Genomic DNA, 27,617 nt, shown 5'->3' on the forward strand with positions numbered 1-27,617 from the left:
CTTGTCACAGAACATCACACAAAATTATCAAAGCAGACTTGCTCTTTTTTTTATTTTTATAACAGACATTGCAGTTACACGATCTCGTCTCAAAAAAAAAAAATACCGCTTTGTCAGTTGTTTTTTTTAATCTTCAAAAAAATACCACCGATAACCAGTGACTACTGGTTGTTTTTTTTTATTATTTCGGGCTTAGAGGAAATAAATGAAATAGGCTGGTACTCGACTTGTCTAGTTGTAGATGTGTAACTGTTGTCAAAACAGTCCAAGGGATGCACAGCTGTTATTTTAAACATCCGGGGAGAAAAAGAAACAAGAGCCAACAGGAATAACTCCCCCTTACAAACCGACTGAGACCATCCGATGCTCGTACCTCAGCTTCAAGGTACGTCACACAACAAACAAAACACTGACCGATATAATCCGTACATATTTTTTCAACAACTTTGGTTTGGGTTTGCCATCAGTGTGAGGACCCGAATCTTCAGAAGTGCCAAAGGAGACACACCAACAAACAAGAAACCACGGATCATGCCGACATGACAGAAAGGCTCACATCTGTAGATCAGAACTGGTTCTGTATTGCGTCTGTCCTTGACTGGCTTCTTTTAGTCAAGTTAGATGGAAAAGGAAAGGTCTGTCAGCCCCCGTGGAAATGTGATTTACATATATGGAGTGCACATAATCATAAATTATACCGTAATAGGTACAATGTTCTGCGACCGACCGCAGAACGCGATGGATTATATTCCATCACGATCGATTCCAGATGTTCAGAAACGAGACGGGTCATACTGTGGGAGGAAAATACCTGTATGTTCCTTTCATGTTGCCAGATGAGAGGAGGTCATGTTGGTAAAGTAACTGTAGAAGCTTCAGGAGCAAGAGACTCAGCCTGGAAAACGGGAAGTAAGGCCCCATGCTCCCTGTGATGGTTTACATGTGATTACACGACGCTTCAGACAGATTTAAACACTTTTCCTTTTGGGAAAACCTCATCAACGGACAGACCAACCAAACCATAACGAGCCTTTTCTGATTGAACACAACGTAAAGGATGTCGAGGAGGGTTTGAACGCCATCGGTCTTTTTTGTTTTTAAGACTTTAGCAACTGCCGTTGAAAGTTGGCTTGAAGTGTGTGCATTGTCACGACAGGTAGTGCTAGAAAACATGCATTTTGGAGTAAAACAGGAGGACATTTTGGATGTGGAAATTTAGTTTGTACCTCGCCATCTGAAGGAGTCCCTGCATTTAACTGCACGCCGTGTCCTGTTTCAGTCAAACGCAGTCACTTGGAATGCAAGATACTCTAGTAACGAGAACAATTACAATAACACACACGTTACATGTATCCATAAAAACACTAAGGCACTTGAACTTGAGATTTAATATTTCCAATGTTTACGATTGTTGTCTCCGAAAAATAATTTGAATACACATGGCGCCGCCACTGCAGCACAGTCGCATCGCCATTGCCTGAGACAGCGTCAAAATCAACAGGAACACAAAAAGAATTGCTTTAAATCAGGTTTTAAACTGCTACATCATATCTTGCAAACACACGCACACACACACTCACACACACACACTCACACGCACAGAAGCACACACTTCCCGAACCCGCAACCCCTTGTTTTCATAGGCTTGTTTAGGGTCCCAAAACGAGACCGGTGCACCAATATGAAGCCCCACTTGAGACCTTTTAGTTTTGTGCTGTGGGGCTTGAAAATGGTCTTGGAGACCCTTCACTTCACTTTTTTGGGGGGGATTTATGATCCCACCATATGTGACCTTCGCCCACATAATTGTTTGAGAAAATGTTCCAGTGCCAAAAGTGGACGAGAGCCGTCTGTGTGTTTTCTTTTTCATTCGACTATGACATTAGCACGAGAGTTGAATGCAGTTTGTCTGTGTGCGACCCTGGAGTGTATCATTCAAATAAAGCTGACCTGGCATTACTATAGTGTAGGTAGCTCACTCATCATCGGCTATGAGGAGAGATATTCTTCAACTGATGACAGTTGTCGTCATCATTACATTTTTATTTTAACGGACTTCAAATGCAAGTCATTTCTGGAAAAGCACAGTCATTGTCTGTGAGCCCTGCGGTTCCAAATGCGGACCTTGTGGAGCTCCGCGGCCTTAGAGTCCCACTGACATGGTCTCACATCCTGCCCCTCTTCCTCCTCTTCCTCCTCCAGCTCTCTCTCCTCCTCTTCCTCCTCTTCCTCTTCAACTCTATTTGTCATGTGGCTGTCCTCCTCTGTCCTTGTGCGACCCACCGAGGTCCTAGTCCTACTTTTCTGGCTTGACTTGTCCTTAACAACATTAAGGAAAGGCCCAGCTTCTCTTCTATCAGTCTCCTCCTCCTCCTCTTCTTCCTCCTCCTCCTCTTCCCTCTCTTCTTCCTCCTCCTCCTCTTCATTTTCCTCCTCCTCCTCCTCCTCACCATCTTCCTCCTCATCTTCATGCTCTTCTATGGCCACTGTCAGCCCTAACTTACTGTGGCCCGCTAGCTGAAAGAAAGAGGAAGAGTGCGGTGCGGACGGGCAGGCTGAGAGAGCGGCATCATACATGGAGAACGGGAGGTGGAGGTAGTGTCCTGCAGCGGCTGCCGCTGCGTAGATGCAGCAGCACGTCTGAGCACAGTCGGGGCGTAGATCCCCCTGCCCTCCGCGGACCATTCGGAAGCGCTTACGGAAAGGCGGCCCGGCTTGGGGCGCCAGGCAGATCCGGGTGGGCAACGCTCCGTGCAGTGCCTGGTTAGCGGGGTTGGCACCGGGCGCCGGAACGCAGGGCCCAGCGGTGAACGCCGGGTTGGGTGGGAAGCACCACTCGGTGCTCTGGAGAATGATCTCAGCTCGTAGGCGCCGAAGGAGGTTGTTCACGAGGACGGAGCGGCGGAGGAAGGCCTCGGGGTCGTCGATGAACCGCATCTTCTCCAGGGAGAGGCGCAGCACATGGGCACGCTCCTCCAGGACCGGCGCAACCTGAAGGACATTGTCCCATTAGATGGATGCAACCTAAACAGTGAGGTTTAAACAGCCAGCGGTCCAGATTCAATTCATTTGCATGAGAATCCTGGATCCTACTTTTGACTTTTAAAGTCAAAGTCGAAAGCTCATTTTGATTTACAAAGCCCTAAAATGTGCTGACTGGCAGTAAATCTGTAACGGCGTCATTGCATCACAGAGTGGAATAGGCATTTTGGACACAGCCAAAGTCTTTATAAAATCATTTGAACGATGGTACAATTTATTTTCTACAATAATATACTTAAGGAGTTAGTTGATTGGATTCAGTTTTGATTTGCATGATCTCATTTAATAATAACAAACATGTCAGGGATACATTACATATAATTTGACCATAAGATGAGTTTTTTTATTTTTTTACAGCAGCACAGTCTAATGCCGTTAGTAAAGAGTTTGGCATTGTAATAAGCACACTTACTGTAGAATACACTGTGTACTCTGAATGTGAGTCTGTCAATACTTACGGTTTGGCAGTACGTCCTGAAGCTGAAGCGAGGCTCCTCGTCATCATCAACAAACTTCCTCTTAAAGTATGCAATCCTTGATACTGACACATGATCAGGAACTCGCCTGCAGGGGGTTTCTGCAGAGAGACCATACGTTTATGTGATTTTGAAATGTAAAAATGGCATAATCTTTTTAAAATGCTGTAATAGACCATCAAATTGAACTGCACATCAAACTTAACACATCTTAAATGGCTTAGTGAAATAACTATGATAAAAAAAGTGTATTTAAGATACATTTTGAAAAACAAAAAGTAGCCTTCGAGGCATCAGGCTATTCGGGAGGAACCCGTTTCTTTGGAAACTCAGTAGATACTGAAATGACTGTTTGACAATGTAAATAAGCTCTTCCTTAAAACACCTCGACAAGCAAGTTCACCATCTGCTGCAACCTGCGTGCAGTACCGCTGCATGCTTAACGTGATCTTACATTCTGTCTGATGGAGTGCACCTAGAAAGCTGTAACAGCGGGGCCGTGACAGGCAAACACTGTCGGATGGTTGGACAAATGAGTGTAATTTCCAGGTATGAACACTAAGGACTATCAGCTGTGGTGCAGAAACATTGGTGAACCTCATCAAATAACTTTATGGACCAGCATCTGATTAAATCCAAAGCACGTAAATGAGTAAACAAACATCTGTGTTTGGGCTCTGCACCTTGCGTAAACGTCTCCGCAGAGCCGCATGGCGGCGCCGTGTTCGACAGGCAGGTCTTAGTGCAGCGCTCCGACTCCCATATAGGCTGGTATGTGGAGAGCGGAGGAGGGTCTCCTTCTGGGTCCAGGAAAGGATTCATGGACAAAACTAGGGTCATCTCTCTCTCTGATTCAGGTCTGGAAAAGAGAAAAAAAAACAAAAATAGAATGGAGATCAGCACAATTATGGAAACAAACTCGGTCAAACCCCTGATAAGTTTGAAATCTAAACATAAAAATACTTCAGGATTATAAGAGATGACATGATGAGAGGAATAAAAAGCCTCGATGAACTAAGGTAAATTTAGTTTCCCTCACTATATTTTGTTAAATAATATTAGTGGACTCAACCAGTTTGCTAACTATTTATTAACACACGTGATCTCCGTAAATCCAACAAGCAGTCTGCATATGCTTTCCTAATGATGTGATGAATGTTAACAAGATGTTTGTCTACAATACTGGCAAGTGTGCCGGTGTTGCGTGGAGGAATAACCATCTTCTGCGCAAGCTGCATGACAAATCTGAGCGATAATAATGGTGAGCACAAAGAAAATTGGCAGATGGCTGGCAACTCTGATATGCGTGGTACTGTTACAAGTGGGACACAGATGGGAGCGATGACACCCACTCACACCACGAATTCCCTATTGATTAGCTGGTAGGAGAGTTAGCGAGATGTTTGACACGCGGGTAGCTCTGTGAAATGGATCCCACACATCACGTATGGCACAGCGAGGCTGTGTCAACAGCGTGTTAATCTCGAAAGCAAAGGAGCCGCGCTCAGTGCAAATAGGTCCAGGACACGCGGCAAACAACTCGACAAAAGGTATCAAATAGGCACGGTGTGCGTTTGATTTGAATTCAAGTGTGTTTTTGTTGGTTTCCAAATAATACAAACAGTAATATGAAGCCATATCACCTAGTGCTTAAATTAAAGTGATGCAGGAGAAGTTTGAGGAGGACACAATACTTGGCAGCGACTGATAATGGCCTGCCAGCTGAGCTCTTTTCAAACTGGAAACAGAGCCCCACTGTGAAGACACTGAGCGCACCGAGAGTCAAAGTCTGTTGTGCCTCTTTGAATCCGGGGAGAGAAACTCTATCGCTCTTTTGATCACGGTGAATGGCTGTCATTTGGTTTGCTGTTGATTCCTCCCCTTCATGCAGAATGCAAAGCCAGCTGTTTCAGGCATCAGCGGCTGGACCGCCTTGTCGCCTCCTTTCCTCCTGCGAGCTCCTCCGGGCCCCTCCCCTACCAGCCCACACCAACAGATATCATTGCCCACAACCCAGCTTGACACAGCAAACTGAGGCGACACCATCTCAAACTCACCCGTTGGGTAGCTGATTAAAATGTCCGCTTCAATAAGCTCCCCCCTTTGCTTGGATGAACAGTTTTATTTCTGTGTGCTGCTTCTCTAGGGTTTGCTTTTAACCGACTAATCAGACACACCTAAAGCCACGCTGAAACACCACCGTAGGCAGTGCTGCTCCTCCCAGACCCATCTAGCCAGCCCCAGGGAGTAATGGATTACATAGAGCAGCATTACCTTTTTCATTTTTGAGGGTTCAGCGAGCAGGCTTTAATATCATCTCCAACAGTGCAGTACAATGTTTGTATCACCGCCGCACCAAACCATCTGCAAATGTTATGCTCCATCTTACATGAACAAGACCCCCTTCTGAATTGACACTTTGTTGCGAGGTTTGGCGTCCTGGTGATTGTGTGTTGTTGGGTTCAATAGCCGATAGAGTCTACCAAGACAAACTGACCACGGGACAGTGGTTGCAAAAATCAATACCATATAGTCATAATACGCCAAAGATATATTGACAGTTTGGTTGCATTGCCAGGGTTAGAGCACACGGGGGGGCTTAACCATTGCAAAGGAAAAGAAGTCACACAGCTCCCGCCTGATGTTTGAGTTTTGACAATATGAAGCCAGCTAAATGAATTTCTGAAGAGGAGACACATGTTTTTGTGGTGGGGGGCAAAGGCATCTGCATCTTTTGAAGATGCAGATGCATGCAGGTCATTGCAGGGTTTGAAATAAATGCTAACTTTAGCATGCTGACATGCAGTAACGTGAACACTTATCACCTATGTTAATAATGGTCATTAGGAATAAACACAAAGTTTGTTTTTTAATGTCATTAGTGTTTATGTATTTTTTGTATACACCCCAAAAGGTAATTAGCTTAAATGTTGATTTGTTCATCCTTTACACTTTTGTATTTTACTACTTCAGTCATTACATTAGTCTCACATTATCTCTCAACAAAAACGTCTGATAATTCACATTTTGACAAAGCCAGTTGACAGTGTTTGCAGGTGGGACGCTGGTGATGGATCACATACTTATCGCTGCAACAGTGACTGCTACTGGACTGTGGGGGACCTGTGCAGAGAGGGTGGGATCTGATCATCAACCTATGGCGGGTGAAAAGAAGCAGCTGGTGACTCAACGTGTATCAGAGGAGACGCATGATTGTCCTACGATTGCTTCAGGCCAATCGTGATTATCGATAGAGAAAGACCAATTACTCTACAGTTTACTTCCACAATTCCCCAACATATTCAGATGTTAATGCGCTGGAAGAGCTGGAGGGAGAATCCCACTGAAAGACATTAGGTTCTTTCTCTCTGACCGCCAGAGCCTAAAATTCATCTATTCCAGTTTCTGTAATCCATCGTGTTATGTTATGGACTTTGCACATCTTAGTCAAACCATATTATGTGTGCATAATAACCCCCCCGCCCCCCCTCCCGCCAAGGACCCCCAACTAGGGCCAATTATGTCACCGTTACTGAGCGCTAGTGCCATGGTTAATTAGCAGCTTTAGCCCTTCTCATTTTCCCCCTGAGCTGCTGTTTTTATCATCAGCTATTTTCATCTCCATCACCTCCCCTCACCGCCACTGTTGCTACGTTTGCTTGGGCACAAAGAAACAAGCATGCCATCACTCCCTCTGCCCTCTTTAGGGACACCAACTCCCCGCCCGCCCGCCCCCTCCTTCTTTCATCCCCTAGTCTCAATCTCTCTTTTCCTCTCTTTCTCGCTGACATCCTTTCAACAGCGGTCACAGTCTACAGCTCTCTGAACCAGGGGGTGAAAAAAAACAATGAGAATACCGACAGAGCAGCTTCCCCACATGTACAGCAATACTTCTTGTTCTTCAAAGACAAGCGGTGGGAGGAGGAGGGGAGACAGTGTGAACAAGTGTGTGTGTGTGTGTCTGTGAAAGAGGAAGGGAGAAATGGAGGGCTGAGAAATAAAAACATGGAACGAGGAGAGAATAATCCCCCGGGGGGGATATGGTACCTCTCTTTCTCCCTTTCTCTGTTTCCGTCTGCGTCTCGCAGGAACGTGAGTGTGATTGAGAGTGAGTTGAGGCTGCGTGTGCGTGATTGTGTTTTACAGAGAAAAAACCTGCGCGTGGGGACATGTAAGTGTGTGTGTGTGTGTGTGCGTGTGTGAAACACTGCATCACCTCTGTTCACTCTCCTCTGGCTTCATCTCTCTTATCCTCCCTCGCTCACAGCTTCCCTTCCTCTGTCTGACTCTCTATCTCGCCTTCTTTTCCATTACACCCTTTGATGATGAGCAGTTAATTGCGGTGCCAGGGCACGAGCCAAACCGTGGGAGGGGAGACAGAGAGTGATAGAGAATAGGAAGAGAGAACGGGGGGAGAGGCGGAGATAGAGGGAGGGCTGAGGGATGGATGGAATGAGTCAAGGAAGGAACGATAAGTGCCTTAGGAGCCTTGTCATGAGTGGAGACAGATCGCCTGCAGGGATGATTTCTGCTGCTGTGATTGACTCCCTCCCTCCAGCGCTGAGATAGATGCACGCACGCACACACGCACGCACACGCGCACGCACACACGCATGCCTGCACAGACCACTACAGCGTGTTATGTCCTGAAATATTTGAGAAGGGAAGTCAATTGAGGCTACAACAGTCAACTGGGGTGCTCCAGAACAACAACATTGTGTGACCAGAGAGTGACCTTTCTGGATGAAACCTGGTCCATGATGACGCGGTACAGGAACAAGCTACGATGGATACAAACTTAAAGGGAGCTCCAATTTGACAGAGGTAGAAGCCTAAATCCTGTATTACCCACACGTTATGAAAATCAAATGTGTCAGCTTGAGCCAATCGCTGTAATCTGTCTCAGGTCAGCTGGAAACATTAAAAAAAAGGCAGCTGTCTTTTCCACCATCTCATGACGCCAACGTTAGCTTCATTTCCCAGCTGCAGCTGATAAAATCTGCCGATGACGGTCGTCATTTCAGGTCGTAAAAATCTAAGCAACCACCGAGAAAGGAAAAGTCTGCTTTTGAGTACTCCTGTCTGAAATCCGGGACCCACTGTTTCAAACACGAGACCTTCATTGATAAATCTGTAGCCGTTATCATCGTAAACACAAGAGAGCGCGACAGGAGTAGCAACAGTGGGCTTTAGAGAAGTGGTTGATCTCTTTATATGTTCTCATACAGTATAAATAAAACCCAAAGTCATCTATTTATGACACACCATGAGTATCCTTAAGTATACCCCAATACTGGTATTGATTATTTGGGAGTTTTAAAAAAAAAATCACATAGTGATACAGTATATTGGCTGACATTATTAATTCAATATTTAAACCTGTCACATCTTGCACTTTCTCTTGACTGTTCAACTTTATTCAGGGTTTTCCAGGTTTTCCAAAGGAAAGACATCTTTATTTTATGCACAATCTCCCTGCGACAAGTCTTCCGTGTGAGGACTGTGACCTCACCAGCACCGGCTTGTTTTCACATTTTGGAGCCAATATTGCTTCACAATATCCACCGCAGGTTTCTATGATGAAAGAGTCTCTGCTCACTGGGAATCAAAACAAGTAAAATATGTCAACCATGACCTGTAATATGGAATATATAGGGGAGCTTTATGTTCTCATTGTCTGCATTACACCATTTGTGGCTTTTTGGGAGTGTTTAAAGTTTCAAATGACTTGCCCTGGCCCCTATGTTTAAGAATAAAAAAAATATTTTTAAAAAGGATATTTAAGCCAGAAAGGGGGACGATTTGTACAATTATTCTGGGGGAGTATGAAACATGCCTCTAATAAACTTTGTGCTCTCTCTTATTTCTCTGTGGCCTCAAAAATGCTAATCGATCCAGCATGTGTTTGACAGAGTGTATGATGGATCGAGTGTATGCTGAATCGTGTGTGTGCGTTCAGTGTTTTAAGTGCCAGGTTTTTACTAAGTGTTTCCGAGCCTCGGGGGAACAGATAGCAGTGAAAAAAGTTGCGGTTTTCGCATTATATGGATGCCAGATCGCCCGATAGGCTCTTCACAGCACACACACACATGCAGTGTGACATGACTTAACGCAACAAAATCGTGTGGATTCATTTGGGAACCAGGAATTCTGCAGAGGATGAATTTTTTGGGGGTTGAATTTTGTTCGGCCATATTGCATTACCACAAATGTCAGGACACACCCAGCGTACCAAGAACACTAAAATAAACACTAGCATGGCGCACATGCATATATCCACATGGAACATGCATTTATGTCGACAGTCCAAGAACGTGCAGCTGTTGTTGAAGCAACATAGGGCGGCACACTAATTATAAAACATCTGTATGGATAAGCTGCGATCACCATAATTGCTGTAATCACAATTATGGGTCTCTTGGCCAAATCCTTTTTATTACTTTTTCACTTTTGCATTGCAGTAAAATTAGCAGCAGCTTGTAAGAATATGCAGCCTACTTGTCATCTGGTTTAAACCAGAACACTTTCCAGTGACTGGATTTTCATTTCCTTACTTCCATTCTTGCTATTTTTCTCTCTCCAAAAGATGGACAATGTGACAATTTTCTGCCTGATTCTCCGTCATAGCATTTCTCTCGGTGGTTGTTGCCGGTTGTGTGTGAAGGACGAGGATGAACACTTGGCAAACGTTCAGCGTGACACATTACATGATTAAAAGTAGACACAGCAGAATAATGATACATGCAATAGGACTAACTGTGATTATGTGTGAATAACTATCTAGTCCTATTAAAAGTATTTTCTAACTGACAGACAAAATATAAAAAATCAACAGCTCAGAACGTTGGTATGCAAATCACTTAAAAGTGACAACAATAAATCCATCTTTACAGACAATCAGGTGGTCTGTCAGCTCATTATATCCTACAGGAGACGAACTATGTGCATCAACGTTTCATCTTTGTGACGACGTGAAGACACTTTGACACTATTTAATGCGTATCTGTGGTGTTTGTTGAAGCATGTGCCAAGCGATGCCTCACAGCTCCTTTTCATTGGTGGGACTGTTAATATGAAACGGCCAACATGAAGGGGAAGACTGGCGGAGAAGTCAACTGGCATTTCTCCTTTACGTGTAAAGCACTGGGAGGCCGTTGACAGTAACCTTGTGCACGTGCACAAAGTGAGACAAATCCCTTTTCGAAGTCATTCTTGACAATGTCGGCACTTGAAAGTGACAGCCTTTGTGCCTGTCACTACTCATCCCTGTACGGATATAGACAGGTGTGTGTCTGTGTGTGTGTGTGTGTGTACAGTGACAGTTTGTGTGGTGGACCAAATCTAGGCAACACTGCAACATCTCCACACTGAGGAGATAAGTGGGCGGGGGCCTGAAAGAGCTGCCTGTGGATGCCTTGACAGGAGCTTCAACAGCGGGCTTCCTCGGAGCTGTGCTCTCACGGCAGGCACTTTGAGTCTCGCTGCAAGAGAGAAATCTTGACTACCGGCAGAGCCTTCCCTGCTCCCTTGCATACACCTCTTTTGGCTTGGTGCCCGCTGCCTTTGCTCACACGGCGACTGAGCGGTGATGTGATTTGACGGCGACAGGGCCATCGAAATCTGTCACATGTGGAGCACCTGTTGTATCTTCACAGTGCTACCTGGTCGCCAGCATCCCTTTGAGGTGTGCCCTTTTACATCTCCTTTTCCCCTCAGTGACTGCAAAAACATACACTAATAATTATAATACAAAATAAATGGAGGGGTAGTTGCACAAGATTCTGCTGTAATCATATAAAATATGATCCAAAAACAAAATCCTATCTGGTCACACAAAGTATTAGATAAGAAAATCGGATGCTAATCCTCAATATCCTTCGGGCTGTATTCAAAAGATATTTTAACTAATTACTTGGATGAGTAGTAGATTAATCGATTAACAGGGCTGTAGTCAACCATAAAAAAATATTGGTCAGCTGAAATTGTCCTAAACAATCGTTTGGTCGATGGAAGGACGAAGATTTGAAAGATTTTAATATGAACTATCTAGTAAAAAGGTTCTTTACACTTGTCGTTGGTTTGGCTCATGCTTGTTAGTGCACGTGAGCGCGTCCCACTAGTTAGCCCACAGCTGCCCCTCTGCAGCGCGATCACACGGTGGTTACAGCCGTTACTGAGCATCAATCGACAGCGGCATCGTGGGCGCTCAGACGGTAGGTTCAAGGCAACTGCGAAGACCGACCGATGTGGAGCAGAATCCGACCCGATGGCACTAATGACAAGATTTAAGAATGACTACATAGAAATAGTCAACCCTCTTGCCGATGGTCTCGATCACTTATTGAGGGCATCGTGAGGCATCAGTAATAACCTGACACTGTTTTAAAGCCACTCAACAGTTCCTTACATTACTTCAAACACCAAAACACATTGTTGTTACCTAACAAACTGGTGACAGCATTTCAAATCTGGATTATTAACATTAACTTTATGTCTTCTCTTCCACTTTTACTGATGCATTGCCAAGTTTAGTGATGCTTTACAGTCAAAAATGTTCAATTTGCCTTAATGCCTCACAGTTGGCAGTAATGTGTATCACACCGGGCCTCCTACGCTTGCAGCATGCATGTACAGCATGTCCATACTACTTAAATTGCTGTATGTTATTATCATAATTTAGAAGGTTCAGTAAAAGCAAACTACAATTATCAAGGTATAATAAAACATTTAAAAAATGTATTCATGTACAAACTGCCATTTAAACAGTACCTGAGCACATCAGGTAAAAACTGCAGAGCGGGCTAAAGACAAAAAAAGCGGATGACAGAAAATCATCTGATGTTGATCATCATACTGTAACTGAACTGTGAGCCAACATACAGCCCACTTCTTCTCAATATGGAGATGCTACATCCCATCAATATGCCAGTTGGCGTGGGGGTGGAGTGTGTAAGCGCTGGCATATGAGGGCGAAGCCCACAGCAAGGGAGAACAGATAGAGAATAGATAATAAGTGTCATTAAAATCAAGCTCTCCTTTAAAGTAGCAACAACAAAGTGCTTTACGCCATGAATTTAAATTGAGACACTGCGATAGCAAGCTATTAGCCCCCTGCTAGTAGTGTGGACCAGTTACACGGCAACACTAAGAACGGTCACGCTGGGCACATTACACGGAAAAGCCGAAAGATGATTTGAAGAAGTATTTTTATTTTGAAATAAATTGATGCAAACACACACAAAGCTATGCTTCTGGAGTTTTCACAAAAGCCTTCATGCACCGGCTGCCTCCTTCTTTTATACTAACAACAGGATCAATGCTTTGACGTAGGTTTCCTCCCTCACATATTTATGTGTGACATTGGATCCCTGTAAACAGAACTTTGTGTAGGATTAGAGAAAGTAAAACATGTAATCGTGGTGGTTTTGTTTGCCTTATAAGACTTTTAAACCCTGGTTTAGATTACGTCTTGTGCGGGGGGGAAATGCACTAAAGCAACTTCAATGAGACGTCAACAAAGCTGCAAGTCTGGGGTTTGGATGGTATGTATGAGTCAGTCAGAAATGGGATGAGTACGAGAGATGAATACACCCGCAGGATTCACTTTGAGTTGGACTTGGTACTTAAAAGCATATCATATCGTATGCTGATGAAGATGATTCATCCTCGTTAATATAGAAACATCGGTGCACACCTTACATCACAGTGTGTATGTAAAGCAAACACAAACTTTCACTACAAAACACACAAATGACCTTTCAGAGATGTATATTAACATGTGATCCTATCCGTTTCATGATCTAATTTCAGTTTTTTTGTCCCAGGATGCCCTGATGTTGGACAAAAATAACAGCCAATGAAGAGGCATCCTCCCTTGCCCTTTCCCTCTCTTGCTGGGTCTATGTTGGCATTTTCTTAGGGTTGCATCTTAGATTGTGTTTTTGCCAGCTTGCAGCCTGTCAAGAGTCATCAGAGCAGCTTGCTGTTGGTTGAGGGCCGTCTTGGCCGCGGTGGCGTGACTAAGCTGAGCTCAGGGCCCCCGGGGGGGTTTTCGTCCAGCACTCTTCTTGCTGAGTGGTGACACATGTGTTGTGGCAGGGCAGCTGTGCGGCGCTGCATTATGTACAATCTGGGGACGGCCTGTTGTGGCTGTGAGGGCTAACAGGCCAGGGGTCTGAGGACACGTCACTGTCAGAGGTGGACGCAGCGCATTAGAGGCAGGCAAGGGCATCGGTATGCGTCTATTTAAAAAAAAAACAATAGTTTGTAACATTACTGAATGATGTAAATCCCTTTTACACGCCTGAACAGACATTGTTGGATGGATTTTCCGTATGAAGATGAAGGTTGTTTTTGAAGCTAATGAAAGGGATCTGAAACCCACCACAAATATTTACGATATGTGAAAACATTTATGTTCGGGAATGCGAGGCATTTAAAACCGGCGTCTGTACACGTCGCATCAATTCTGGCTCGTCTCAATACATTCATGTTCTTCTGCAGGTCTCAATTCATTACAGAAACACTGGCGTACTGAAAGGAATCTTTGAGGGACGAACAAAAAAAAGAGACCACATTCCAGTTGGAGCAAGTACACGATTTGAAGGTGGAGGATCTCGGGTTGTAAATGCAGCTTTCTCGGTGGAGGTGAAGTCGCAAGGTCCTAGCTATAAATAAATGTCTTGTCACACACCTCCCTCTTTTTTTTGCACTTGTGCAGAAACAAATGTGTGTTCTCCTTTTCTCTCAAGTTGTCCACCTTAGTTAGTTTGTGTGTCTCGCTGGAGCACAAAGCCGTATTCATGATGGTGAAGCCGTGCCTGAAGGGGAAAAAAAGAAGTCTGAGGCTACACCCTGCGGTCCTCTCACTCACACACACGCACACAAGAGTGTGCACAAAAGCAGCTCAACTTGTATTGGCTGAGACCTTTTAACCAAAACAGAGCGGAGAAACAGAGGGACAAAGGGAACGAGATGTGAAGCCCGCATATTTCTTCCTAACTATCCTCACTAATGGCATTCTGTAAGCATTTATTTTTCTCTTTCAGTGGCAATCCCAACTTTCCTTTGTACTGTAATATCTACACCTGCTTTTTCTGCCTTACTGGCAAAGAAAAAAACACCACACATGTGTGTATAAACAGCACACTTCAAGGGCTAATTATGCCATGCTTGGCACCACGAAGGGTAGCCTTCATAATGGATTGAATCTCCCTCCGCGTACACGGCATGTCCTCTACGAGCCATGTTTTGAAATGTTGCTCCAGATGTGAGTCTCTGCACCCCGCTGAGTGAAATGAATGGCGAAGGGGGCTGCAGGCTACCTACAGGTTCACATCCTTAATGAGCAGAAGAGTCTGCTGAGAGCAAGATATGATTGATAGCGCCGCGGCGGAACTGGAAAAGGGGAACCACAGCGAGGGCTTTTGATAAAGACGGTAGGGTGGAGGGATTTGGCAGGCGGCAAAGAGAAGGAATCTGGCATCGAGCTAGATGCCAGGAACCCGTCCACCGTGCTGCAGAGCAGGAGCGCTTCCTCTTGTAACGGCCCCTCTGCTCCAGTCTGTTAGTTTAATCTGAGCTGGATGTTCCTCCCTGTTGCGTGCCTCGCTTTATTCCGCATAACACACTTTTTTCCCCCTCCGAGGGGAAACCAATAGCGAAGGTGGAATTCCTGGCAGGTGACTCCGGATGTTGTTGGCAGTGAGTGGAGGTGAGGCGCATCCAGCCCACTACTGCGTTTGAAGCCCTTTCTTTAACCAAAACCCGTAGATCAAGAAAAGGAGAGACAGGATGGAGGGAGGGAAATGCATATATTGCTTTTACTCCATAAAACTTGCCATGTTTAAATGTTCTTAATCCAAACAGCATCGTTAATGGTCCACTCTGAGAGCCAGTGTGTGTGTGTGACACTAAGTCCACCACAGCACAGAAAATGACATCAAGGGGAGAATGACAACAGGGGCTCACAATTCATCTCAAACCGTCTAAAACCAGCTTATTTTCAGAAGGCAGCAGCGATACAGACAACCGCCACCTCGGGATTTGCAGCCAAACAGCGGTCCCCCACGAAATAATAATGAAGAGAGGCTGGATGGACGCCAGGAGGGTGGCTGGTTATGTCAGCCTGCATAATGTGTGAGACCAGAGTCTCTGTCATGTCATACCAGTGAGCTATTGACAGCCCGGGATCTCATTAATCTTGCAGGATCCCATCTAATTACTCTACTCCAGGGGTTGTTGGGTTTTTTCATACCACAGACCTGCAGTACAGTGAACACATCATGAAGATTGACCGCTTTGCATTGACTGAAGCAATGTTGGCTCATTGACACGTTCTCAAACAAAATGTTTAAATTCAGGCAGCTCTTGCTCTGTAAATAAGTCATCATTATAGTTTTAAACTACACGGAATAACACTGAAAAATATTTAATATGCTTTTTTTTCATCTAAAAAAATAACTTTAACTTAACAAGAAGTTATTGTTGAACTCCGCGTGTAAAAACCTTGTTGAATGATATCCAGAAGTCAACAAGAGACAACATTTAGTCTTTCTGAATGGTTACGTTGTCGCCACAAAGACACAAGCGCTACAATTAAAGTCGCATGAAGAGGCTTCAGGAATAACTTGCGGAGGGAAAAACAACATTGCATACTTTTACTTTTTCTAGACTAAAGCCACTGAGCCGGTTTCCCGCTGGACTTGAGCAGCAGGAGACACGTGAGCTGGAGGCGCGCGAGCTTACCTGTCTTGAAGGGTTTGGACCTCGTCCTCGGCTCCACACTTGCTTTGTGATAACGACAGAAATCCAAGGTGCGTTGAAGAAAGACGAAAAAAGTCCTAGCGAATAAATACTAGCATGTCCTCCGTTGGCCCCTCGCTGCTCTAATTTTAGCCTCCTCGCAGACACGCGTGCCACGCCGACTGTTTAACTACCACTTATGTAATTACTGGTTAATTAGCTAGTTTGTCGGAATACTTGTCATTAAGCGCGCGCGTTTCTCCCACCGTACCCGCGCGAAGCATCCCCGCGCGCCTTTTCCACGAGCTGATGTTTCCCCCCGTTCTTCCGCTCGAGGAAATGGCTCAAACAAAGCTGTGCTCGTGTCGTGGTAGTCCGTTCCGGGTGGCTTCTCGTGCACAAGGCTCCGCGTAGCTCACGTCGTTACGGCTCGCTCGACAGTTCATGTGAATATGTGGCGGAGACAACAACACCAGCGTCGCAGCTTCATCCCCTGCAGCCAACTACTGCTGAGGAGTTCAGGGGCGGCTCGGGAATTTCCCCTTTCGTCCTTCGTGACCCTCATGTCGGTCACTACTCTTGCAGATCGTTTTCCCGATCGATTCAATAGACTGCATTATTGATATACTAATTATGTTATATGTATTTCTGCTATTATTAAACAGTTGTTTTTCGTTACGCTTGTATGTCCAATGAATATGACTCAGTCTGCCATCAATCAAGTGAACGGAATCTTCATTTGTCATAATTCCGACAGCACATGAAGGCAATCTAACACTTTTTTTTTTTTTTTTTTTAGATGGGTTGTGTGTTGGAGATCTGCTCTGCAGGGATGTGACCGACAAAAAGAGGGGAGGGAGCAAGCCCCTCTCATCTGTCATGCATTTCCCCTTTGATTCAGCTGCAGCCACTGAATCTTATTTTCCAGCATATTTCTCCCCCTGGGCCCTTTGTTCTGTGTTCAGCTGTGGAATGTGCTGGAGAACACAGTTAATTGTAAAAACAGTATATCTGATCTTGCTCTCTCTCTCTCTCTCTCTCTCTCTCTCTCTCTCTCTCTCTCTCTCTCTCTCTCTCTCTCTCTCTCTCTCCTGTACCTTTGCTTTGTAGCTAAAACTACCACTTAACGATTCCGGTTTGCGGAAGGATCACACAAAGCAGGCGTCAATTCACTCAGACCTACAGCGAAGTCTCTGCAGAGTGGAACAAAAACCATAAGGCATGAAATGTATTGTCTGTCTGTGTGATATAATGTAGCTCACAAAAGGATCAGCTAAGAGGAAATACTGCTCAAGTGTCCCTATTGTCATGTCTTTTGATTTTGACCCCCCCAACCCCAAGAAAACAGGATCCAATTTGGACTCAAAAAAGGAAGGTGGAAATGATATGATGAACCTGCCAGCAAACATATTCATCCCTCATTCATCCAAAACCATTTTCTTTAAAAAATATATATCTATATTTATTGGCCTTGAATGTCTTTTTCAATTTCGCCAGCCACTTCTCTTTTAAGGCAAAAATGAAATGTTGTTTTCAAATGACAAGCACTGCCCGTAAGAGCTGAGGCAATCTGCTTTCAGACAAGAGAAAATTAAAAGTTTGCATGTATAAAATTATCGAAGGTCAAATTTGCAAAACACTGCCAAATAAGCAGCAAAATGCTTTACTTGCTCCACCTGTTGGTTGTTTCGAGGTGATGGGGACGTTCTGTAAAAATAGATTTTTTTTTTAGGGCAGAGCTGCTCAACCTTGCGGTATAAAAAAAACCTGCTGTGTACAGAGTACATACAAAGTAGATGTTTGCTCATATTAACACAAGTGTAGTTGCTTTAAGGGAAATGGGTGAGATGAGATGGAGAACAAACTGCTCCCACACAAGGTGTTGTTTTTAGTTTTGTTTTATAAACAATAATGTCACATATAAATTCTCTCTATCATCAACCAACTTGTAAGATATATTACAAATCAAACCCAGCAGGATGTACAGAAGAACAGTACAAGTAGAAGTACATTAAGACACTGTGACACAAGTTGCTGAGTGAAAAACAGTAAGGCACCAATGCCGTCGGAGGCATAGGTAGGAAAGAAATAATCACCAATTAAAAACCAGCAATAAAAAACAGCATTTGTTAAAAGCGTGTCGAGAAAATGAATGCAAAAGAAACAATACTGCGATGCATTGACGTATTGTTTGAAAACCCTTGTTAGAGAAACACATCTTGTGAACGATCAGCAGAAGAAAGGTGGTTCTACGCAGGTTTTTGTGCTGTTTGCACAGAAGCAACGACAGGCCATAATCGCATGAATGTTAAAAGGCAGCTGACCTAGTTATGAACAATAACCCATCTCCTTGTAAACTCAGCGTTGAAATTGAGTTACTAATGAATAAACGCATAACTTGATATGATATATACATAACTAGACTATCTTAATTCATGTCGTTTCGATTTCTTTCCTTTTTTTCAGGATAAAAGTCTTTGTTACGTCAGTAATTTTGGCGCCAGAATTTCCCAGTCTAATTATAACCAGTTTCTTTTTAGGACTCGACTTGAAATGTTTTGATCTGTAAATTACCCAAATGTAGTTTCTTAAAATTTGGGCTGTAATTTTCCATCCAAACTTGCATACCCTAAAAAGGGGAATTAAAACGCTACAAATTCAGTGGTAAATTAAGCAGAAGCGACATTTCACCTCTCGCTATTCAGTTGCCTGTAAGATTAAAATCCCTTTGGCCATATTTTTTTCTACTTCCATAGTTTGGGAGTAAGAGGTCTTATAAATAATTGACACATTAATTACACGTGTGTGGCACTTAAGGAAGGCGAGAGTTGATATTTTAAAATCAATTTTCAGTTGCAAATTTTTCCCACCATCATTTATTTCTGCAAAGTGTTGTTGAATAACCTTCTTTTTGTCACCAACGTTCAATCAACAGGCGACTCCTTCACTAATAAGTCTCGACTATGGCGCCCGGCTGCCGTCACACGCGCCCACCGACAGCGTGAAAGATCACGCCGTTATATTCCCGCACACCTTTCGTTGATGCAACACTTATTGCAGGCTGTTAAACAGCGACGCGAAAGAGTTCATTTACTAAAGTCAAGTAAAAAATATGAATAAATGAAATAAATCCAGGTTGATCACCAGACACATATTGCAAGAGTGGATTTTCACTTTTGGATTCAAACCATATATACAAGTGGATCTTTCACTCGGTGTGTCTCACTGTTGTGTTGTAAAGGCTGTGCTTCTGTTTCACTCTGTTAAAAAGCGCCAAAGCGTGAAAAGCCGAGACAGATCGCTCTGGAGAGGAGCTCCGAAGGGAACGCGAAGAGGACCGGAGCTACGAGACCTTGAAATAAAGCAGCAGGGTTAAAACATCTGAATCACGAGGGAGCTGTCGGTATTGATACAAAAATAGATCTGAAAACATTTACTGTATATAAAGTACATGGCAGACGATCAAGAAGTGGGTTACTTTGTTCTAAATACCGGTAATTATAAATTCAGAAATTGTCACACCCAATGAAAAAATGCCACAACTAAATCACAGCCCACGTGTCCTTTACTGTTCCTTTCCAGTCAATGCACACACACACACACACACACACACACACACACACACACACACACACACACACACACACACACACACACAACCATACACATCTACCTGGTAAACACTGCACTAAGCTAGCTTTCACCACAACCACAGGCACAGTAAAGAGAGTATGTATGTTCTGTTGTCTGTTAAATGAAGTGAGTACGTTGTCCACAGCTAAAGAAGCACACTGGCACACTGCGGCTCCTGTGAAAACAGTTTGAATCTCAGCCGGCGAGGCCGAGCGCGTGCCACGTGTGTGCTTTCCGTAATCACGGATGCGGGTCCGTGTGCTCTGAGTGTCTGCTTTTAGTACCGGGTCCACTTCCAGAACTGTATGAGCGGACTAAACCATAAGGCAAGGGGGTTGTGTGTGTGTGCAGCCACAGCACTCGTTAGCACCAGAGCAGGTAAAAGGAGAGCAAAAGCAAAAACAAAATTATCACCCGTTAAAATCACTTGTGATGTGTGATCATGGGGTTTTTGTAATTCAAGAGATAATTCAAGAGATCTGAAATATCTTCGAATAAGTGTTTGACATTCAGAGTGACTTTTGAGTTGTGGATGGAAACAGGCTTTTCTATATATATATAAAATATATATATATATATATATATATATATATATATATATATATATATATATATATGTAACTGATGTCAGCCTGTTTTATAAACAAACAAAAAAAAGATGTCTAACAGTGTGGGGTGCGAATCTTTTCTGAGCGATCGCTGCTCAACTCCCGTCTCCACATCAGCCGCGACACTTCCGCTGTCAGGTTATATGTCGTGGATTTGATTTGCCTTCACAAAGAAAATGTCTGAAATGATTTAGTTGATGTTTTGTTTGCTTAAGGTGAGGCTCAGACGGCGGTGAGATGTTTTGCCTCCGCAGTGTCGACGGAGAGGGATCCGCGAGCGCTTTGTAACTCAGCGCAAGTCTCCTATCCAAAATGGCCGCCGCTTCATTGGCTTCCAACATATCTTTCAACATGCCTCCACCACCCGAGTCACGGGCATTTCAATGCGACGGATAACGGTAAAGAATCCGAAGTAGAAACGTTTATCAGAGACGTCAACACCAGCCTGTCTTCTCTGGACGGAGGAAGTGTTTTACAGTTTGAGCCCCCAAAAAATATGATGATTAATACGTGACGAGCAGCGTGGTAGCTTCGTGTAGCCTCACCTCCGGCTTAAACAACAGACATCTGGAGAAATTCAAACTCAAGGGTTGAGTAGAAAGGTTCCCTGGTGGTGTTGTTCTGTACCAGGCGGAGCAGAGCGAGACACTGGTGCGGCCCAAAATAAAGTTTAGCTAGAAAGTAGCTTGCTGTGGATTCTCATACCACGACAATAGCTTAAAGCTTTTACAGTACTTCTCCAAAAGAATACATACTCACTAAATCAATGACCAAGAAATGACTCATGATGTATTAAGAGTTAGCCTCTCAAACACTGTGGGTGTGGTTTGTTTGCGGTAGTAGTAACGTTAGCAAACAATCCCACAAGCGCCACCGGATTGTGATTAAAATGTCGCCTGACTGAGTCGTAGTGTAATACACACCATCCCCTTGGGCCAAAACGTGCTACGCCCAAACCGCTGAGGAGCAAGGAGCGAGAACGCAGATCTAGAAATCCCTCACGTGAAGTGACCCGAACTTCTCCAGCTTCAGTGGGAATGTGTTTTGTTCAGGTGGGAAGTTTTGACTGAGGAAATTTGCTTTTAAGGCCTTTAAATAACAAGAGCGGCGCAAAGTCCACCACAGAGTGGGAAATAACTAACCACCACTGATGTGGAAAGTGGAAGCGGTTGTGTCCTGTTCTGGCCTGTAAAAGAGGAACTTTCCTCCGTCGGGCAACGTAAACTTGTTGAACAAGTTGCAGAAAAACTAAAAGAGTGTGATGTTGTAAACCTGTCCGATGAGGTTAAAGGCAACCCTGATGTCAGTTGTTTGAGCCCGAGGGGTGGATAAACAAAAAATTATCAGATTATAATATACTCAACCGCTTCACCCGGAACCGGATTCCCTGAACCGGAGTCCACCTCAACCAGTTCATCACGCAGGAAAAAAACCATGACAGAAACTTAAAGTTCATCACGAGGCCGTCCATTAAAAAACACCACATTACTGATCATATGACAAATCAATGGCTGTCAGTGATTTTACAAGTAGTGACATGAAAAATGCCCAGTTGAACACCAGTGGGCGTCGACACATCTGGCCGTGCGTCTTTTCATCTCCACTGACCCTGGCTTCCCCTCCGTCACATTGCTCTCTGCGGGCGACAACCGCTCCACGCGGTCGCCCTCGCTGATCTCCGGCCGCTAGGACTCCAGCAAACTGTGCCAGCGGCAGACCTGCTGTCCTTTGGACTCCTTCATCTGAGTCCAGTGGGTGAGCTCCTCCTCCCCGGAGCTGTTGAGGCCCAGCGAAATCCAGCCAATCATCTCCTTGCGCTTCATGCTGCGCTTGTTGTAGACGGAGAGGATGAGCGTGACGTCCGACAGCTGGAAAAGAGCGACCTGGAAGATAAACGTCTCTTTGTAGGTCGGGTTGGGCTGCCCCCGGCAGATGGACGTCTTACACTTGGACATCTCGTGGCCCATGGAGTTGAGTAAGGTCAGCTTAACATATGTATCTGAAGCGGGAAACAGGTGGAGGAAACAATTACAGGGGAAATGATGTAAACCTTCAGAAATATATGTATATAATTTAGATATATTTTTAATGTATGGCACCTGACTTGAGTGCTAGATCATTTGTGCAAAATCCTCATGTTTCTGCGGTGGTACTCTCTTTGAATTAAAGCGCGTCTACCTGCAGCTGTGTTTTCTTTGCTGCAGAATATGACCCATTTTCCCCCACAAACTATTTTTTCTCGTAATAATGCCGCCGCAGCGGTTGATGTATAAGATCATGCCGACATAGGATGCATGTTTTCTTTCCCTTCTTCTTCTTCTTTCTCTTCTTCTTCTCCTGATCAAACACACACACACACACAACGCAGCTGTGAGAGCGAGGAACTCAAAGGGTGCAAGCAGCGTTACTTCTGTCTTGTTGCTATGCAACTACTGTACGTCTAAACCTGATGTCGGGGATACTGTTGAGGATGAAAGATGGACTAGAAAAAAAGTTAGCATTACGACTGCCCGTGCTTGGAGGTGGGAAGCTTCTTCTTAAAAATGAATGTTCCTCATCAGGACAGCCCTCCAGGAGCTGCTGTTATTTCCTCCGACTTTGACGCGATGTCACGACAAAACATGTGCACGGACTTTTAGAGCCCGAGGCCGCTTTGTCCAAAATGTGACGCATCGCCTGCTGCGAACAAATTACATTGTTCATGAGACTGCTGCTTATTCTAATGCCTGACAACGGTATTCAAATTAGTTTTCTTTTAAACGAACAGACAAATAATTGCTTGAGATGTTTAGAATCGAACCGAAAACCTTTGGACGTGTTTCACATCAGCAGTGACGTTCCTGATAATCTTGTTCCGCGCGTCGTTCCCCATCTTCTCTACTATTTCATTGTAAATCGGTGTATATTTCAAAGAATCATTTCCAAATGAATCTCATTCATTTAAAGAGGAGAAAAGAAGAAGAAGAAGAAGAAGGAGGGGGGGACACACACTGGCATTATCAAGTGATTCAGCATTCACGGTTTCCTTCTTTCGCTCCCCCCGTTTCCATGCAGAAATCGCGATTTAAACTGAAGCCACAAATCCAGCGGAAAGTAAACGAGGCAAGACTGGCAATCACAATGGGTCTTTGAGAGTGTTTCGCCCCTCGTCTACAACCATGCTCCATAATAATGCTGTGCATTATGTTCCTGTCTAAGGGGGGAGTATAAGGAATGAATTGCCGGGGCTTTCATGCCGTCGAGTGCCAGCTGCCTTCCAACGCCTCGCTCGCCGCCTTGAATCACACATTCAGTTGCTCTCTTTGACATAAAAGCACAGTGAAAAAAATAGCCTTGATTTCTTTTCCGACTGCCTCTGAATGGGCTCTGTGGAGCTGTGGATGTCTTAAGTGGTCAGTAGCGGTGATGCATGGCTCTTTGGTATTGTCGCTGAATGAGAGGGGCTGCGACTGATGATTAACTTGACTTGTCGGCTCGGTACTGTTTTGAAATCGTCGAAAAGGAGCTCTGAAATTGCTCTGCATCATTCAGCGCTCTCTCTCCACTTTGTGAGACGCACAAAGTCAATCAAGGCCTTCATAAGGATATGGCAAAAAAAAAGATGTTTTGTGTGTGCGCGTGTGTTTTTTCCTCCCAGTGTTACCAGATGTGACTCTTTTTCTAAACGCAATTTGTATGCAGTGTGTGGATTTGCTATTCAGGAGAGCGCAGACAATATCAAAATCTGGCAGCTAGTCAAGTAGACATTTATAAATACATGGAACGCGGCAATTAATAGGAGGACAGTGCGGCGAGTCTTTCAGATGAACACTTCTGCTCGACTCTGTCTCACACGTCCCCGTTGCTGTTTCGTATGCTGCAAAGCAGAGCGGGAGAATGTAAGACGACACCCAAAAGCATGCCGGGGTGTACTGTTTGAATCAAGCCGGCAGATGATGACGCACAGCGCTTCCTTCTAGCGGGCCACCGGCCGCCAAGCAAAACAGGATCGAGCTAGCATGAAGAAGTGTTACTTCTAAAAGGTGAAACATGAAAGACCTGCAGGCATCGACTGGCACGAACACAGGAGAGCGGCACGACACAGGTAGCGACAGCGGTTGCGGGGCTGGATGCACACACACACACACACACACACACAAACACACACATTCAATAAAGGAATGGGAACAGGGTTTACGGCGAGCAGCCATCTTCATGGATAAGTGTTTCGGTTTCAAAGTGTGTGTGGAGGAGTAACTGTTGTAGTTCGTCATGCTGCTTTTTAGTGAGTGATGCTGATCCTGCACCATATTTTAATTTTGGAAAAGCATTACATGAGAGGGTTGACAGCACTCTGGTGTCTGTCTGCTCAATATGAAAATAGTCCCAGAAATGGGAAACGCTTGCTGTTTGATCGACTGCATCCATGAAGATGGGTTCAGCGTTCCACGGCCACCGTGCGTCACTTTTGCGGCAGGACAGAGACTCACCTCGGATAATATAAACCTGTCCACCAATCAAGTGTTTTAGACAACAGAACAGCCCATCTGACAACAAGGGTTGGACAGCAGTAAGAAAAAACAACGGACCGAGATGTCAAAAAGGTAGTAGGGTGAGAGACATGTTTCAGGTGCAGACATAACAGAAGATGCAAGGAAAGAGAAAACAGGGGTCAGAGGGCCAACAAGATTGCACAAAGTTCAACAACAGGATTTTGTTCGAACTTGCTGCTCGCAGCCCTGGAGGCTGACCAGTAAAGGAGGGGAACCAGGGATCAAACTGGAGGGGAACTGAAAAGCAGGTAGTGCAGCTGAGATAGAGCGGGCTATCTCTCAGTTGGAGAAGTTACACGCTGTGCATAGTTTCCCTCCGGCTCCGTCTGAGCCGGGGAAAAATGTAGCAAATAGCATTTCATGTACATTTAGCAAAATGGTCAGTTTTGGTTGCATTTCTCCCCAAGAATGATTCAAGCTCTTCATGTTTCTAGACGTGTGCAAATGCTTTTTACAAAACGAATTCATTAAAAAGGGAAGTTTTTATTTCTTTGCGTATATATTTGTGTTATTATTTCTCACTTTGTTCTTTTTTTAAACTTCATTATTGTCTGACAAACCATGTTTTTGTATTCATGTTTAATGTTAATATATCTAAATGAATAAAAATGTAAGTGACAAGTTGTGGACTGACTGAATATAGTAGAATCTGTAAAAACTAAACATTTTGATTGGAGTTTGGTTGTGACATCAGCTTTAGAGGCCGATTACAGTCACACAACGCACACATCCTGCCTCTACATACGTCCCTATGCACAGGCTTGGCTTGCCCCTCCCCCCACACATCTGAAACAGGTTGAACAAAATGGTTCACGCTCTTCACTGCTCGTCGGGCAACAACTCAAACTAAACGTTTTAGAGTACTTACTGGGTGGCTTGTTGGCAGCCAGGTTCTTAAAGTGGATGCCTTTGATGATCTCCACAGACAGGCGACCTGTTGTGGCGTTGTACACCAGGCCCACGAGGATCTCTGGCGTGGAAGTCTGACTGACTGACTGGAATGATGAGGCGCTTTCACTGCACGTCATGTCGGAGAGGCTGACCTGGGATTCACCACCCTGAAAGCGTTTTGCAGACATTCAGAAGATGATTCACTCACTGGTGCGTAAATACAGAATCACAGTCAACGTTCCCCTATCTAGTAACAGCAATATCACAAATGTGTATTTGTTCCTCCTACCACTTTATCTCCCGACGCTGTCAACGGCGTTTGCAAATCCCAGTGCACAATGACTCTGATTCTACTTATATACGTCTGACTTGCATTACTAATGGGATTTGCTCATCATATGTTGCTCTTTTGCCAAAGCACAAACAAACTGTGCTGTGAGAGACAATAAACGGCCAGTAAACCAACATAGGGGAGAATTCCTTGTTGAATATGTTAATGGCCCCTTGGGGTTTGAGATATGCATATGCTGCTTTTCCTCTTTGTGATCTGAATGCATTTAAATTGATGTAACATTTTCATTTCTAGGAAAAGGAAAACCACCGCCACTAAATGGACTGTGTTACTCTAACGTGCAGAAGGAGGCGGTGCCATCGATCTGCCGTCCATCCCTTTAGACACATTAAACCAACAACTCGAACAAAAGAAGCTGGTTCCATCTTTACGTTCTCGCGCCCTGGAAATTATAACCTTGTCCTAAAAATGTTATCCAACCACACAGAAGATCGATAAACGTCGAGGCGCCACTAGAAAGGTGTTGAGAGTGCGCTTGAGAGCCACCACCTGCTCTAAAGCCACTCACCGGGAGAGCACAGCAGGGGTCTAATATGACCGGCACAGACACTTTGCCCTGAAGGTTGAGCTTGGTGAGGTAAAACATCTTCTCCCCGAGCGCCTTCTCCTTCTTCATCCGCCGCACGCTGTAAAGGCGGAATCGGATGGCGTAGTTGCTGATCATCTCGGACTCCACGTGGCTGAAGCGGAAGGTGTCGGTGAAGATCGGGCACGGACCTCTCGCGATGCCCGTCTTGGCCCTCTGCTTCTTGGTGGGCAGCAGCACCAGGTGGACCTGCCAGGAGATGTTGCCCGTGCGTTTCAGGGCGGGAAGGTCCGACACCGCCATGATGGTGACCGCCAGCTGCTGGTCCTCCGAGTCGTAGTCCAACACCACGTCCAGAGTGCCATATTTTGCCAGCGGATCTGGTTCATAACCTTTAGGGAGCCGAGCTGCTGATCCACGGGCGGACATGTCCTGAAGAGACCAATGAGATGCTCAATGTGCGACACAAATCTGCAGTCATGTCTTGAATCACTGGTGCTTACCTCCGGGCTGAGGATGGCCGTACTGTCACTGGGCACGTCCTCCTCGTAGCCCTTGTTCAGGTAACTCTCCGTCTCGTGGCCGTCGCTGCACTCGCTGGGGCATTTTCCGAATGACAGGTGGGGGCTGCCGCTGGTGTAGGACAGGTCGCACTTGGCGTCCCCCAGGTCGGACATCGTACAGGACATCCTCGGGGAGCCGTTCTCGTCCTGGTAAGGAGGGGGCTGGAGCTCGTCCAGCGGCGGCGTTCGTCTCATCCTCTGGATGCAGTTGGCTGGTTGGAGGGAAAGTCAGCAGAGGGTTCACAGGTCA

General features: G+C 44.9%; 2 protein-coding genes across 6 annotated transcripts in view; both read right to left on the minus strand.

The window, feature by feature from the left end:
- On the minus strand, window positions 1-16,750 carry sertad4 (SERTA domain containing 4). 2 transcript variants are annotated; one of them, XM_068581176.1, is made up of 5 exons: window positions 16,266-16,750; window positions 6,602-6,673; window positions 4,202-4,377; window positions 3,501-3,619; window positions 1-2,991 (listed from the first exon to the last, which is right to left on the minus strand). In XM_068581176.1, exons 2-5 carry the CDS (start codon window positions 6,667-6,669, stop codon window positions 2,089-2,091), a joined length of 1,266 nt encoding a protein of 421 aa, XP_068437277.1. In that variant the 5' UTR covers window positions 6,670-6,673; window positions 16,266-16,750; the 3' UTR covers window positions 1-2,088. The 2 variants fall into 2 exon arrangements, with proteins under 2 accessions (XP_068437277.1, XP_068437278.1); XM_068581177.1 differs by lacking the exon at window positions 6,602-6,673.
- Window positions 16,751-20,518: 3,768 nt separating this feature from the next.
- syt14a (synaptotagmin XIVa) overlaps window positions 20,519-27,617 on the minus strand; it is a 34,175-nt gene continuing 27,076 nt past the window's right edge. For 2 of the 4 annotated variants that reach the window (XM_068581140.1, XM_068581138.1), the window contains 5 exons: window positions 27,308-27,579; window positions 26,787-27,236; window positions 25,904-26,093; window positions 24,973-25,050; window positions 20,519-22,502 (listed from right to left, as the gene is read on the minus strand). In XM_068581140.1, coding sequence (XP_068437241.1) covers window positions 22,189-22,502; window positions 24,973-25,050; window positions 25,904-26,093; window positions 26,787-27,236; window positions 27,308-27,579 — 1,304 coding nt within the window. In that variant the 3' untranslated portion in view covers window positions 20,519-22,188. The remainder of the gene's footprint in view (window positions 22,503-24,972; window positions 25,051-25,903; window positions 26,094-26,786; window positions 27,237-27,307; window positions 27,580-27,617) is intronic. The other 2 variants (XM_068581139.1, XM_068581141.1) reach the window with 2 other exon arrangements.

The sequence above is a fragment of the Clinocottus analis genome, unplaced genomic scaffold (genome assembly GCF_023055335.1).
Source record: "Clinocottus analis isolate CAN_PGR_092001 unplaced genomic scaffold, fCliAna1.0.p SCAF_17, whole genome shotgun sequence".
NCBI lineage: Eukaryota > Metazoa > Chordata > Actinopteri > Perciformes > Cottidae > Clinocottus > Clinocottus analis.